This window comes from Balaenoptera acutorostrata, chromosome 7 (assembly GCF_949987535.1).
Source record: "Balaenoptera acutorostrata chromosome 7, mBalAcu1.1, whole genome shotgun sequence".
NCBI classification, from domain to species: Eukaryota; Metazoa; Chordata; class Mammalia; order Artiodactyla; family Balaenopteridae; genus Balaenoptera; species Balaenoptera acutorostrata.
In genome coordinates, this window is record NC_080070.1 from 78,497,496 (window position 1) to 78,512,665 (window position 15,170).

At 34.7% G+C, this 15,170-nt stretch overlaps 1 protein-coding gene across 9 annotated transcripts in view; it reads right to left on the bottom strand.

Annotated features, from left to right (window-relative positions):
• The window catches only part of CROT (carnitine O-octanoyltransferase), a 98,173-nt gene that overhangs the window by 62,106 nt on the left and 20,897 nt on the right, over window positions 1-15,170 (bottom strand). For all 9 annotated transcript variants that reach the window (XR_009008914.1, XM_007170297.3, XM_007170294.3 and 6 more), the window contains exons 8-10: window positions 4,090-4,183; window positions 3,326-3,451; window positions 1,571-1,672 (exon numbers count right to left, since the gene is read on the bottom strand). Coding sequence is in view for 8 of the 9 variants with exons in the window: in XM_007170297.3 (XP_007170359.1) it covers window positions 1,571-1,672; window positions 3,326-3,451; window positions 4,090-4,183 (322 nt within the window). In the remaining variant the exon portion in view is untranslated. The remainder of the gene's footprint in view (window positions 1-1,570; window positions 1,673-3,325; window positions 3,452-4,089; window positions 4,184-15,170) is intronic.

Below are 15,170 nucleotides of genomic sequence, written 5' to 3' on the forward strand. Positions count from 1 at the left end.
TACTTTACGAAGGACAGACAGGGAATAGTGAGGCTATGAACCAAACTGAGGAGGTCAAGAAGAATCAAACAAGGAGCTGAAGAGAAAAAAGCTGAGGCAAGTAACACAAAATCTTTTGTCAACACTGGACTCGTAAGGAAGAGGACAGACAACAAATCTTCAAAGTGACTCACGGCAACCTTTCACCCTGATGACTTACTGTAGAAGACATTCTATTACCTGCGCATTAACCACACCACCTTCCTTGGCAATAACAGCTACTTTATTTTTCTTTAGGCAATCAGCACACATCTCTGTGGTGGTTTGAATGAGTGATTCTACCAGCTAGGTCCCAAGGTTTGGTATGTGACCCAGGCCAGGCGAATCAGAGCAGCTAACTCCCTGGAATGTGCATGATTCACACAGGCCAATACAACCAATGAGCATTATTCCCAGGTCTTTTGCTGGAACCACTGGGGTTAAAAAAAAAAAAAAAAAAGCTGGCTATTTCCACGGAGAACACTAATCTACAAGGAGAGCTGTGAAAACATGAGACTGTAGGTACAACCATCACACGGTGTAGCCTACATAAAAATAAAGCCAAACATAGGAAAGTAATGCCAAAAAATGGAGAGAGAAATTTCTAATGAAAGCATCTGGACACTGGAAGTCAGCATTACCCAAATTTAGCTGTACCCCTATGCCATAAATACCTTCGTAAGCTAATGCCAGTTTGACTTAGGTTTCTATCACCTAAAACTGAATAAATACTGATTAATACAACTATTGAACCCAGATCAACGTAACAGGATTTTGTTTAGTATCTTACAGTCCCTAAATATCAATACTTTGGAGGAAAGCCCCCAAATACAAACAAAAAATCTACCTCACACTACTTTATACCAAATCATATACTTTATGAAAAGTATTATAATGAGGTTATAAGTATATATTGCAATTCTGACTTAGGTTGATTTTTTAATTTTCTTGGTTCATAGACCTCCTGAATGTCCATCAGAAAATGGCAAAGTAGAGCTAATGAAGACAACCATGGGAGAACAGAAAAGAAACAAGAAAAGTTGTGTGTGTGTATGCATGTGTTTGTTTTATGAAGAAGGTAAAAAATAGTATTCAGTACCAGACATTTTAATATCCAGAAGTAAATAATGTTCCAAAGATCATGTGTCATTTATTTTTTACAAGGTTACAAAATTACTAGGTAAATGTAGAAATATATCCACAGACATTTCTCTGTGCATAGAACATATACTAATGCTATATCTTTTCAAATAGGTTGTAATTTTCAACAACAGGTAACAGTGGATTTTAAAAGAGCTTATACTACATACAAATGCAAGCAAATTCCACTTTACAGATACACACCACACTGTTATCCTGACTACAGATGAAAATAATTTGTCCTATACTCTATTTTCACTGAGAATTCATAACTAAACCTTTTACTCTAATGCCATAAAGCTAAATAAGTGTTTGCTTATTCTATCACAGGACAGCGTAAGTATTGTAGATTACTGCCATTAAATTAACCTAAAAGAGTAAAAGGAAAAAATAATTTCAGTAGTTTACTTACATCACAATTACAGCCAAATACTCCATTAGAAAAGGAAATCAAGTTATAAGATTTGTCACCCCAGCGTACTGTTGGATCTCCAGTAAGGACCTTTGTAGCAACCTAAAATAAATGTAGTATTTCCAAATTTAAAGGATTTTAATATTGGTTTTTAAGTATTTATATCTTAAATACACACAAACACACACACACACACGATCTCACTTTTCCTCTTCAGGTAAACCAAATTTAATAAAATGTTAGTTATACTCAAGAGATAATAATTCTGGCCCTGACTTTAAATAGTACTCAAAATCCAAGAAATTCTACCAGAAAAGAGAGTGATGGCACAACATTCATGAATGTTTAGAGAATATGCAATTGAAAGGACAAGGCTTTTGCAACTTGAATAGGATAAGAGGCATTGATAAGTTTAGTCATTAAAGTCTAGTTACAAGAAAAATATTTCAAGAATTCATATCCTACTAAGCCAGTTTCTAAAATGGTAAGTTTTGGCCATAAGTGAGTCATGAAACCACAGTAAACATTCTTTACAAGAAAGAATAAAATAGAACATAAATATCAGAGTACATCGCAGATAGTCAAAGTAATTATTACCGTTTTGTGAAACTTCTATTATGTATGTATGTGTAAGTGTGCACACGCTTGTGGGCGTGTGTGTGTGTGTAATGGGCTGCAATCTAAATATGCCTAACTGTAGATTGCAGCAAAAAAGTTTGAGCAACACTTCATTAAAACACATTCTTCCTCAAGAAGCTTGTTGATTCTACTTAAAAAAAAAATGCAGCTAAGGAAGAGGAAAAATTGTTTTTTAGCTACAAGGTTTTTCAGTCCTATATTATTTTATTTCTATCATTTAATATTGATGAATGTATTATGAAGTAACTTCAGTGTTTTCAAAAGACTCTGAGATTCCTACAAATATGACTACTACCTTTTATTTTTTTCCCAGGAAATGATATTGCCCCAGAAAAAAAAAAGTAGGCCACAATTACCCTTAAATTCACTAAAGTCAGTGTGTTCTATAAAACCAAAAGATAAAATAAATCACAAGAATGATATAATTCTTAGGACAGACCTCACCAACTAAGGTATCAAGGCCCACTGGTGTGGGTTATAGGTAGGTTCTCATGTCACATTTGGTATGAAATCTCATTTAGCCTAGCGTCTTATGCAAATTTCCTGTATATATATAATCAATGAAAAGGTTGGGAACCACTGACATCTGATAAGCAAATAATAGACATACTTCTTTAAACAACATGTAAGATATGTCTAAATGGAGCTAAACAATGTGGTAAGAATTTACAGAGCATTATTTATGTATAAGATTCATTTGATACGTGTGTCTGTGTGTGTCTGTATATATATATATATATATATATATATATATATATATATATATCTCTAAGAAAATGTTTTAAGAGCCTGCATTAAATATTTCTATTTTATGACTTAGTATTTGCACTTTCTTTTCTTAGCTGCCCCATTCTAAGATAAAAGATGTTTCCAAGATACAGGAAACAACTGTCTTCACAATTATGTTTCACAGTGGTTTTATGGGTGTATATTTCAAACTCAGTAAGTTGTATATATTAAATATGTACAGCTTTCTGTATGTCAATTATACCTTAATAAAGTGGTTTAAAAAAAAAAAAAGCCTGCATGTAACAAAATTTTTCTCATGTTCAATTTATACAAGAGTCCTCCAGAAAAATCTGTGGGAAGAAATAACAAAACAAGATAGTTGAATACCTGAGAATAATCTTCCGGTGTTACACGTGGACTGCCATCATCTAAACAAAACACCAGTAAACTGCTCTGAATTTTTTCTAACATAGTCAAGTTCTCTGGATTAAGACTAATCAAATATTCTCGTGCCTAAAGGGCAAGGAGATAATAATAAAATGTTACAAATTAAATACGAAATATCCAGAAAATCTCAATAGGTTCTCAAAAAGTTACAGAAAAGGTTCATCAAGAAAAGTGTGAATTCAAGGACCTCTCTGTTGACTCCTGAACAGGTTTTTCCTCCAACTGCATGGCTGGTCCCTACACCTGTGCTACTAAATGCATAAACGTATAAAGTTATGCCACCCCCTAGATTTTCTCTAGTAGTTTAATATTGTACAATGTATTTAATGCTGCTTAAAGCTTAAAGCTGTCTGTCCGTTTATCTTTATTTCAAAAATCTGAACAAAGGGACAGCATATACTTGAGCTCAGTGTTTGAAATTTAAATGTAAATAAAATAAAAATAGCATACCCTCACCCCAAAAGTGTAAATTATAGTTAATAATATTGTATTCCAGATTTGAAAGCTTCTAGAGAGTATATCTTAAAAGTTCTAATTACAAAAAATGTATTTTTTAGTTTTCTGTATGGTGATGGACGCTAACTAGACTTACTGTGGTGATTATTTCTCAGTATATACAAACATTGAATCCTTATGTTGTATAGTTGAATATAATGTTGTAAGTCAATTATACCTCAAAAGAAAAGAAAAATGTAAATTACAACCTTAGCCCATCGAGTTCGCTCCTCACTAGTTAACGCTGCTACCCCAGGTCCATCAGGTTCACGACGGCACTTCTTTTGGATGTATGTCAATTGCCTTTGGAAGATTAAATAAAGAGGATTCAAAAAGAGCACAGGCAGGATCACTAGCTACTTTGGCCTTTAATAGGTTATAGAGTTTATACATATTTAAATGTTTTGATATGTTATCCAAAGAAAGAGATTATGGTCTCAACAGCAATGGAGTTATTTCCTACCCAACTTTTTTTTTTTTAAAGTGATTATGTGGCCTATTAATACAGTAAGTATACTTGACAAATCTCACAAATATTATGTACATTTTATCTAACTAAAAACTATGTGTATATATTAACAGAGGACTTATTCTATACCCAATTAATACTTGGGCTTAACCCCCAAAACAGAAATACCATGTAGTTAGTTTTAAATGTTTTCACATATGCCATTCTTACTTAAAATCATTACAAAGACTATTAGCTAAGGATAAATTATTTCCCCCCATAGCATTCTATAATCCTAGTCTGATGAGTTTCATGTATCTTTAAACATATAGCAGGTAAATAACAGGGTTCGTCCACAAAGAAATTTTCATCAAAAATCCACAGCTTATTTTCATCCCTACTTCCTCATACGATATGCTAAGAAATTACCTCAATTTAAACATTTCCACAGGTTTCTTAGAAAGTGAGCTAATGTAGCTTAATAAATGGTCAAAAGGCACCACTAGTAGCCATCCCTTATTTGTGACTTTATCATTCAAGGAGTGAATTCCTTGCTGCAAAATTCCTCCCTCTTTATTGGAAACTAATGGTGTCCTGTGGAGCAGATGAGGCCTTCTAAACCAAACAATCTGCATCTATGGTGGGAGCAACTTGCCTTATCTCTTCCTGCTTACTTCTCTTTGCTAACTCTGATTTTGCTTCAATTACAAATAAAGCTTACAGAGTTGGTGGTTACATGGCGGCCACAGTAACTAGGATAAATTCTGAATGCTTAAGGAATTAAATCTACCTCACTGTTTTTCTCTATATGGTATGAGTTGCTGCCCTTCTCTTACCACCTGAGAGCACCAGTTTTGACTATGAAACTTTTCCCCACTCCCTGGTATAGCCATTTTAATATTCAGTGGGAAAGGACCACGTCATAAAAAACAGTCATTATCAGAGAGAAATCACCAGGAAAAATGTATTAAACCTGAAATGACATTTTAAGTTTGATAATAAAAGGTCAGACAGTAACTGCCAAATCTTCACCATTAAGAAGTCCATCCTACCTAAAGTGATCTACAGATTCAAGGCAACCCCTATTAAAATCTGATGGCATTTTTCACAGAAACAGGAAAAAAAAATCCTAAAATTCATATGGTACCACAAAAAACTCCAAACAGACAAAGCAGTTTTAAGCAAGAAGAACAAAGCTGGAGGCATCACACTTCCTGGTTTCAAAGTATATTACAGAGCTTCAGTAATCAAAATAGTATGGCACAAATAACAGACATACAGGTCAACAGAACACAGTAGAGAGCCTAGAAATAAATCCACTTACATACAGTCAACTGAGGTGCCAAGGAAGCCAAGAATACACAATGGGAAAAGGATAGCCCCTTAAATAAACAGTGTTGGGAAAATTACCACATACAAAAGAATGAAACTGGACCCCTATCTTACATCATACATAAAAATCAATTCAAAATAGATTAAAGGCTTATATGTAAGACCTGAAACAATAAAACTCCTGGAAGAAAACATGGGAAAAAATGCTTCTTGACATTGGCCTTAGAAAGCATTTCTTAGACATGATACCAAAAGCACAGGCAACAAAAGTAAAAACAGACAAGTAGGATTACATCAAACTAAAAGCTTCAGCACAGATAACAACTAAGTGAAAAGGCAACCTACAGAATACGAGAAAATACTTACAAACCATACATCTGATAAGAGGTTAATATTCAAGGAGCTCCTACAATTTAATAGCAAAAAACCAAACAACCTGATTAAAAAATGGGCAAAGGGAATGAATAGACATTTCTCCAAAGAAGATATAAAAATGGCCAACAGGTATTATGAAAAGGTGCTCAACACCACTAATCATCAGGGAAATGTAAGTAAAAACCACAATGAGGTATTACCTCATTCCTGTCAGAATGGCTATTAACAAAAAGATAAGCGATAACAAGTGTTGACGATGATGTGGAGAAAAGGGAACCCTTCTGCACTGTTGGCGGGACTCTCAATTGGTGCAGCCACTACAGAAAACTATGGAGGTTCCTCAAGAAATTAAAAATAGAAATACTATATGATCCAGCAATCCCAGTTCTGTGTATATATCCAAAGGAACTGAAATCAGGATCTTAAAGAGACATCTGCATTCCCATGTTCCTTGCAGCATTATTCACAATAACCAAGAGGCAAAAGCAACTTAAATATTCAACGATGGGATGAATAGATAAACGAGATGTGATATACACATACAAATGGAATTTTATTCTACCTTAAAAAAGAAAGAAATCCCACCTCTTGCAACAATGAGAATGAACCTGGAGGACACTACCCTAAGTGAAATGTGCTAAACACAGAAGGACAAATACTGCATGGTATCACTTATAGGTGGAATCTAAAATAGTCAGACTCTTAGAAGCAGAATAGAATGGTGGGTGCCAGGGGCTGATCTAAGGAGGAAATGAGGAGGCATTAGTCAAAGGATACAAAGCTTCAGTTATATAAGACGAGTAAGTCCTAGAGAACTACTGTACAGCATAGTTCCTGTAGTTAATGATACTGTACTGTACACTTAAAAATTTGCTAAAAGGGGAGATCTTAAACGTAAGTGTTCTTACCACAAAAAAAATTATTAAAAATAAATTAAGAGGGCAGGACACCTTTGGAGGTAATGAATATGTTTAGGATATAGATTGTGGTGATAAGTATACACTGATGAAACTATCTCCAAACTCATCCAGTTGTACACAATAAATATGTACAGCTTTCTGTGTGTCAATCATACCTCAAAAGTGGTTTAAAAATAACTTCTCTATTCATAGAAAAAAAGAGGTACAGATTTGGTAACTAAAATAACCCCTCTTTTCCTTTAATTTGGCTATCTATGCACCTGTTTTCAGCTACACATGCAATTTTTGATATTTAAAAGCACAAAGATTTGTATTAACAATATTTATATTTCAGAATCACCTACTTTTAAAATACTCTACCCTTGATATGTCCTCATAATCTTGTTTCTGCCTTCATTACTTCCCACTCATTCTTTAATTTACCGTAATCGGGTTTTGTCCTCCAGTGATTATCTTGAAAGTACGTTTCTGAATGTTACCAATGGCATCCCATAAAACCTAGCAGCTTTATCTCAGTCTTATTTTTCTCACTGCAGAGTGTTTAACACCCAGGAGTCAATCTTAAAATTCTCTCTGCCTTGGCTTTTGTAGCACTGTTCCACTGTGGTCTCCCTAACTCACTGACTACTTGGTCTTTTTCACTAACCATTTGTTCTCGTTCCACTGTCAAATGTGTGTTTCACCAAATTTCTCTCACTGGCCTCCCCCAACTTCTTCTACAAGTTTCTCCTTTGGTAATTTCATCCACTACTTTAATAGCTTCAACCATCACCTTTATATAAAAGGCAACCAAATCTCTAACTGCAACCCCATTTTCTCTCTAAATTTCTGGTACCAAATTTCCAAATGCTTATTGGATATATCTACCTCAATTTCTGTCAACATTCCCAATTAAATTTGGAATTTAAAAATTATCTCCCTGACCCCTCCTTATTAATACAAATTTTTAAAAAATTGATCTTAGAGGAAAACATAGGTATAAATCCTCATGACCTTGGATCAGGCAATGGTTTCTAAGATATGACACTAAAAGCACAAGTTACAAAAGAATAGATAAATTAGACTTGGTCAAAATTAAAACATTTGTCCTTCAAAAGAGGCCATGAAGGAAGTGAAGAAACAACTCTAGAATGAGAGAAAATATTTGTAGTTTATATATCTGATAAGGGACTTATATCTAGAATATCTAAAGAAGTTTTACAACTCAATAATAAAAAAGACAAATAACCCAATTAAAAATTGGCAAAGATTTGAATAGACATTTCTCCAAGTAAGATATACAAATGGTCACAGGCACATGAAAATATGTTCAACATCGTCATTATGGAGATGCAGCTGTAAACCACAATGAGATCCCACTTCATGCCCTCTAGGATGGCTACAATCAAAAAGGCAGACAATAACAAGTGCTGGTGAGAATGAAAATAAATCGGAATCCTCAAATACTGCTGATGTGAATGTAAAATGGTACAGTCATATTGAAAAACAGTTTGGCAGTTCCTCAAATGGTTAAACATAGAGTTATGATCCAGCAATTCCACTCCTAGGTATATATATATACCCAAAAGAAATAAAAACACATGTCCACACAAAAACCTATACACCGATGTCCAGGACAGTATTACTCACAACAGCCAAAAAGTGGAAACAACCCAAATGTCCATCTGATGAATGATTAAATAAAATGTGGTATAGCCTCAGAATGAAATATTATTTAGCCAAAAAAAGGAAGAAAGTACTAATACATGCTACAACATGGATGGATGTTGAAAACATCATATATGCTAAACGAAAGAATGCAGACACAAAAGGCCATATATTTTAAGATTCCATTTATATGAAATGTCCAGAATAGGCAAACGCATAGAGATAGAAAGTTAAGTGAAAGATAGAAAGGTTGCCTAGGGCTGGTGGGGTGGAAGTGTTTGGGAAATATGAGAAATGTCTGCTAATGGACAGGGTAAGAGTTGGTGAGCAAATGAGTTACTGCTTATGGGCTCAGGGTTACTTTTGGGGGTGACAAAAATGTTCTAAAATTGATTGTGGAGATGATAGCACAATTCTGAATATTCTAAAAAATGCTGAATTGTACACTTTGAATGGGTGAACTGCGTGGTGTGTGAACTGTCTCAAAGCTATTGTTAAAAACAAGAAAAAAATTGAAAAGGTACCTCCTTGTCTGTTGCCTCCTCCCGTTACAATACTATCTGCTTACTCAGTCACATTTAACAGCTTCCTTTCTTTCTAAATCCAGTTACCAATTCATATTAATTTTATCTCCAAAACATTTTCTACATTTATCCCATCTTTTAAAAAAATATTTTTTTTAATTGAAGCATAGTTGATTTGCAATGTTGTATTACTTTCTGATGTACAGCAAACTGATTCAGTTATACATATATATATATATTCTTTTTCAGATTCTTTTCCATTATAGTTTATTATAAGATACTGAATATAGTTCCCTGTGCTATACAGTAGGACCTTATAGTTTATGTAGAGTGTCCCATATTTTAAAGCCCCAACCTCTTACTTCTTTACTGGATTACTGAAAATTTTAATACATCTCTTTTCAGGCTCCAACTCACTAAGATTCAGAATCCGACCAATCTATGTTACACTTCTAATATGTATCTTATGTTTCTAAATAAAATTTCCTAATGCACAGAACTGGCCTAATCACTCAGTTCACTCACACATGCACACCCACACACTTCTGCTTTGTATTAAGCAGAGGAAATTTTTTAAAAAAGACCTGGTAAGTAGTCTCTTAGAGCTCCACCTGCATGTGAAAACACAGAAATGACTTCAATACAATTTAATAGTCAATATAATAAAGATAAATATGAGGTATACAGAGAGTCTAAAGGAGTCTAAGTCCTTGGGCCATGAAGAGAAGAAAGGGAATGGGAAATCATGAAATAGGACATAAAATAGGAAGTAGTGACCTTCTGGTGACCTATGAACAGAAACATAAAGCACGAGGAGGAATTCTTACTTAAAAGTGGACAAGGCAGGAGAAGGCAATCCAAACAGAAAGCATGAGCACAAGAAAAGATCACAGATAACTTAACATGTTAGAACTGCAAGCAAAAATGGGGTAGGAGTATAGAATGCACAGGGAGGAAGAGCAGGACAAGGCTGAAGGGACAGGTGAAAGTCAAATCCAGACCACCACTAAAAAACTGGGACTTGTGCTTCCCTGGTGGCGCAGTGGTTGGGAGTCTGCCTGCCAATGCAGGGGACACGGGTTCGAGTACTGGTCTGGGAGGATCCCACATGCCGCGGAGCAACTAGGCCCGTGAGCCACAACTGCTGAGCCTGCGCGTCTGGAGCCCGTGCTCTGCAACAAGAGAGGCCGCGACAGTGAGAGGCCCCCGCACCATGATGAAGAGCGGCCCCCACTTGCCGCAACTAGAGAAAGCCCTCGCACAGAAACGAAGACCCAACATAGCCAAAAATAAATAAATAAATAAAAATTTTAAAAATAAAATATTAAAAAATAAATAAATAAATAAACTGGGACTGTATTCTAGACCCAAAGAAACCATTCAAGAATTAAGCAAAAGTGAGATACAATCAAATATGAATTTTAAAGTCACAGGACGGATGACTGGTGAGCATGTAGGGAAGCAAGAAAACCACCTGTGAAGGTGAATCAACAGAGAGTTAAAGATCTGAACAACACTTTGATTTACTTTTTTAAAAGAAACCAGAAATCCAAATTTTTGTGTGAATTCAACCAGAAATCCATATGTTTCTCTGAATTCTCCTGATTTTTAAATACTAATGTAAATTCTCTGTTATCCAAGCAAAACAGGCCACAGGCTGAATTCAGCCCATAAATCACATGTTTCTGGGAGAGTGGCTTGCAGTAATACAATTAACAAGCCTGATCTAATAATTTTATGTCAAATTTGGAAACTTTAAAATATAGCTGGAACATACAGAAAGATTATCCAAGACACAAAAGCAAAACACCTAAAAGATGGATAATTTTGCCTATGTCAAAATTAACAATGTCTGTTCAATTACCAAAAAAAATCTGTTAACTGGAAGAAAATGTTTGCAATCTGTATAACTGATAAAGGATCAGTGCTCCGAAATATAATTACTACAAATCAATAAGACTAAAAAAATAGCCAATAGAAAAATAGGCAAGCCTACCTCAAGAAACAAGAAAAATCTCAAGTAAACAATCTAAACTTACACCTAAAGGAACTAAAGAAAGAACAAACAAAACCCAAAGTTAGCAGAAGGAAAGAATTCATAAAGATCAGATCAAAAATACATGAAATAGAAAAAAAGAAAACAATAGCAAAGATCAATAAAACTAAAAGCTGGTTCTTTCAGAAGATAAACAAAATTGATAAACCTTTAGCCAGACTCATCAAGAAAAAGAGGGAGAGGACTCAAATCAATAAAATTAGAAATGAAAAAGGAGAAGTTACAACAGACACCGCAGAAATACAAAGCATCCTAAGAGAATACTACAAGCAACTCTATGCCAATAAAATGGACAACCTGGAAGAAATGGACAAATTCTTAAAAAGGTATAAACTTCCAAGACTGAACCAGGAAGAAACAGAAAATATGAACAGACCAATCACAAGTAATGAAATTGAAACTGTGATTAAAAATCTTCCAACAAACGAAAGTCCAGGACCAGATGGCTTCACAGGTGAATTCTATCAAACATTTAGAGAAGAGCTAACACCCATTCTTCTCAAATTCTTCCAAAAAATTGCAGAGGAAGGAACACTCCCAAACTCATTCTATGAGGCCACCATCACCCTGATACCAAAACCAGACAAAGATACTACAAAAAAAAAAGAAAATTACAGACCAATATCACTGATGAATATAGATGCCAAAATCCTCAACAAAATACTAACAAGCACACTCCAACAACAAATTAAAAGGATCATACACCATGATCCAGTGGGATTTATCCCAGGGATGCAAGGATTCTTCAACATATGCAAATCAATCAATGTGATACACCATACTAACAAACTGAAGAATAAAAACCATATGATCATCTCAATAGATGCAGAAAAAGCTTCTGAACAAAATTCAACACACATTTATGATAAAAACTCTCCAGAAAGTGGGCATAGAGGGAACCTACCTCAACATAATAAAGGCCATATACAACAAACCCACAGCAAACATCATTCTCAATGGTGAAAAACTGAAAGCATTTCCTCTAAGATCAGGAACAAGACAAGGATGTCCACTCTCACCACTATTATTCAACATAGTTTTGGAAGTCCTAGCCATGGCAATCAGAGAAGAAAAAGAAATAAAAGGAATACAAATTGGAACAGAAGAAGTAAAACTATCACTGTTTGCGGATGACATGATACTATACATAGAGAATCCTAAAAATGCCACCAGAAAACTACTAGAGCTAATCAATGAATTTGGTAAAGTAGCAGGATACAAAATTAATGTACAGAAATCTCTTACATTCCTATACACTAATGATGAAAAATCTTAAAGAGAAATTATGGAAACACTCCCATTTACCATTGCAAGAAAAAGAATAAAATACCTAGCAATAAACCTACCTAGGGAGACAAAAGACCTGTATGCAGAAAACTATAAGACACTGATGAAAGAAATTAAAGATGATACCAACAGGTGAAGAGATATACCATGTTCTTGGATTGGAAAAATCAATATTGTGAAAATGACTATACTACCCAAAGCAATCTACAGATTCAATGCAATCCCTATCAAATTACCAATGGCATTTTTTAAGGAACTAGAATAAATCATCTTAAAATCTGTATGGAGACACAAAAGACCCCGAATAGCCAAAGCAGTCTTGAGGGAAAAAAACGGAGCTGGAGGAATCAGACTCCCTGACTTCAGACTCTACTACAAAGCTACAGTAATCAAGACAATATGGTACTGGCACAAAAACAGAAACATAGATCAATGGAACAAGATAGAAAGCCCAGAGATAAACCCATGCACCTATGGTCAACTAATCTATGACAAAGGAGGCAAAGATATACAATGGAGAAAAGACAGTCTCTTCAATAAGTGGTGCTGGGAAAACTGGACAGCTACATGTAAAAGAAGGAAATTAGAACACTCCCTAACACCATACACAAAAATAAACTCAAAATGGATTCGAGACCTAAATGTAAGACCGGACACTATAAAACTCTTAGAGGAAAACATAGGAAGAACACTCTTTGACATAAATCACAGCAAGATCTTTTTTGAGTCACCTCCTAGAGTAATGGAAATAAAAACAAAAATAAGCAAATGGGACCTAATGAAACTTCAAAGCTTTTGCACAGCAAAGGAAACCATAAACAAGACGAAAAGACAACCCTCAGGATGGGAGAAAATATTTGCAAACGAATCAACGGACAAAGGATTAATCTCCAAAATATATAAACAGCTCATGCAGCTCAATATTAAAGAAACAAACAACCCAATCCAAAAATGGGCAGAAGACCTAAATAGACATTTCTCCAAAGAAGACATACAGATGGCCAAGAAGCACATGAAAAGCTGCTCAACATCACTAATTATTAGAGAAATGCAAATCAAAACTACAATGAGGTATCACCTCACACCAGTTAGAATGGGCATCATCAGAAAAATCTACAAACATCAAATGCTGGAGAGGGTGTGGAGAAAAGGGAACCCTCTTGCACTGTTGGTGGGAATGTAAACTGGTGCAGCCACTATGGAGAACAGTATGGAGGTTCCTTAAAAAACTAAGAATAGAATTACCATATGATCCAGCAATCCCACTACTGGGCATATACCCAGAGAAAACCATAATTCAAAAAGACACATGCACTCCAATGTTCACTGCAGCACTATCTACAATAGCCAGGTCATGGAAGCAACCTAAATGCCCATCGACAGACGAATGGATAAAGAAGTTGTGGTATATATATATACAGTGGAATATTACTCAGCGATAAAAAGGAACGAAATTGAGTCATTTGTTGAGACGTGGACGGATCTAGAGACTGTTATACAGAGTGAAGTAAGTCAGAAAGAGAAAAACAAATATCGTATATTAACCCATGTATGTGGAACCTAGAAAAATGGTACAGATGAACCGGTTTGCAGGGCAGAAGTTGAGACACAGATGCAGAGAACAAACGTATGGACACCAAAGGGGGAAAACTGCGGTGGGGTGGGGATGCTGGTGTGCTGAACTGGGAGATTGGGATTGACATGTATACACTGATGTGTATAAAATTGATGCCTAATAAGAACCTGCAGTATAAAAAAAACAAACAAAAAAAACAACTAATACTAAACTTTCTTTGGGTTATTTGTATGGAAATATGTTAATATAAATGTTTCAGACATTACATGAAATTTCTAAAAATCTTATATGTTCTGCTATAATGTTATAAGTCATAATTCTAGTTATTACTTTAAAATGTATATCTCAGAAATAACTAAATTTCCTTGTCAACTGCATTATTATCAACTTTCATCAAATCTTTAACCATGGTCATTTTTAAGTCTTTTGTCATTTACAGACAGTTCTGGGTGTACTCTGATGCTTTTGCAAAATGTTCCTATAAAAGCATTTCATCCTCAAGGAATTCATGGAAAAGACTCTGAGAAGTACATGTTTCTGGTAACTGACTATACTACTGAACTGAATGAATAGGCATTTTCAGAATTCTAATGGAAAACTGATGAATTCATAAAAGTGCTAACAAAAGATCAAGATGAAAAAAAAATTAATTACATGGGAGTGAGTGAACTGATGAGGATGATTATAATTTTTGTGACTTTGTTTGAATAAAAAATAGAAAAAAATCCCACAAGGACTCAGAGGCAAAAAATATACAAATCAATTTTCACTGCAAAGTAAAGGAGCTGTTACAATGGAGGATTACTGGACTGAATGTCAATATTATGACATAGTATGAGTGTGTTTCGTGTTTGGTAATTGAAATCATTGTTGCTTTTGTTGTGGTCATCCATTTACAATGCCTGGTGTCAGTTTATTTATCTCCTGTAAAAATAAAATACAGTGTGTGTGTGTGTGTGTGTGTGTGTGTGTGTGTGTGTGTGGAAAAAAAAAAGTTTCGTAAATTCTATCTTAAATTTTCTTTTACTAATTGCTAGTATATAGAAATATTAATTTTTATATGAAGACCTCATATCCAGCTTGCTAAAGTCACTTATTAATTCTAATTCTACAGATCATTTTAGA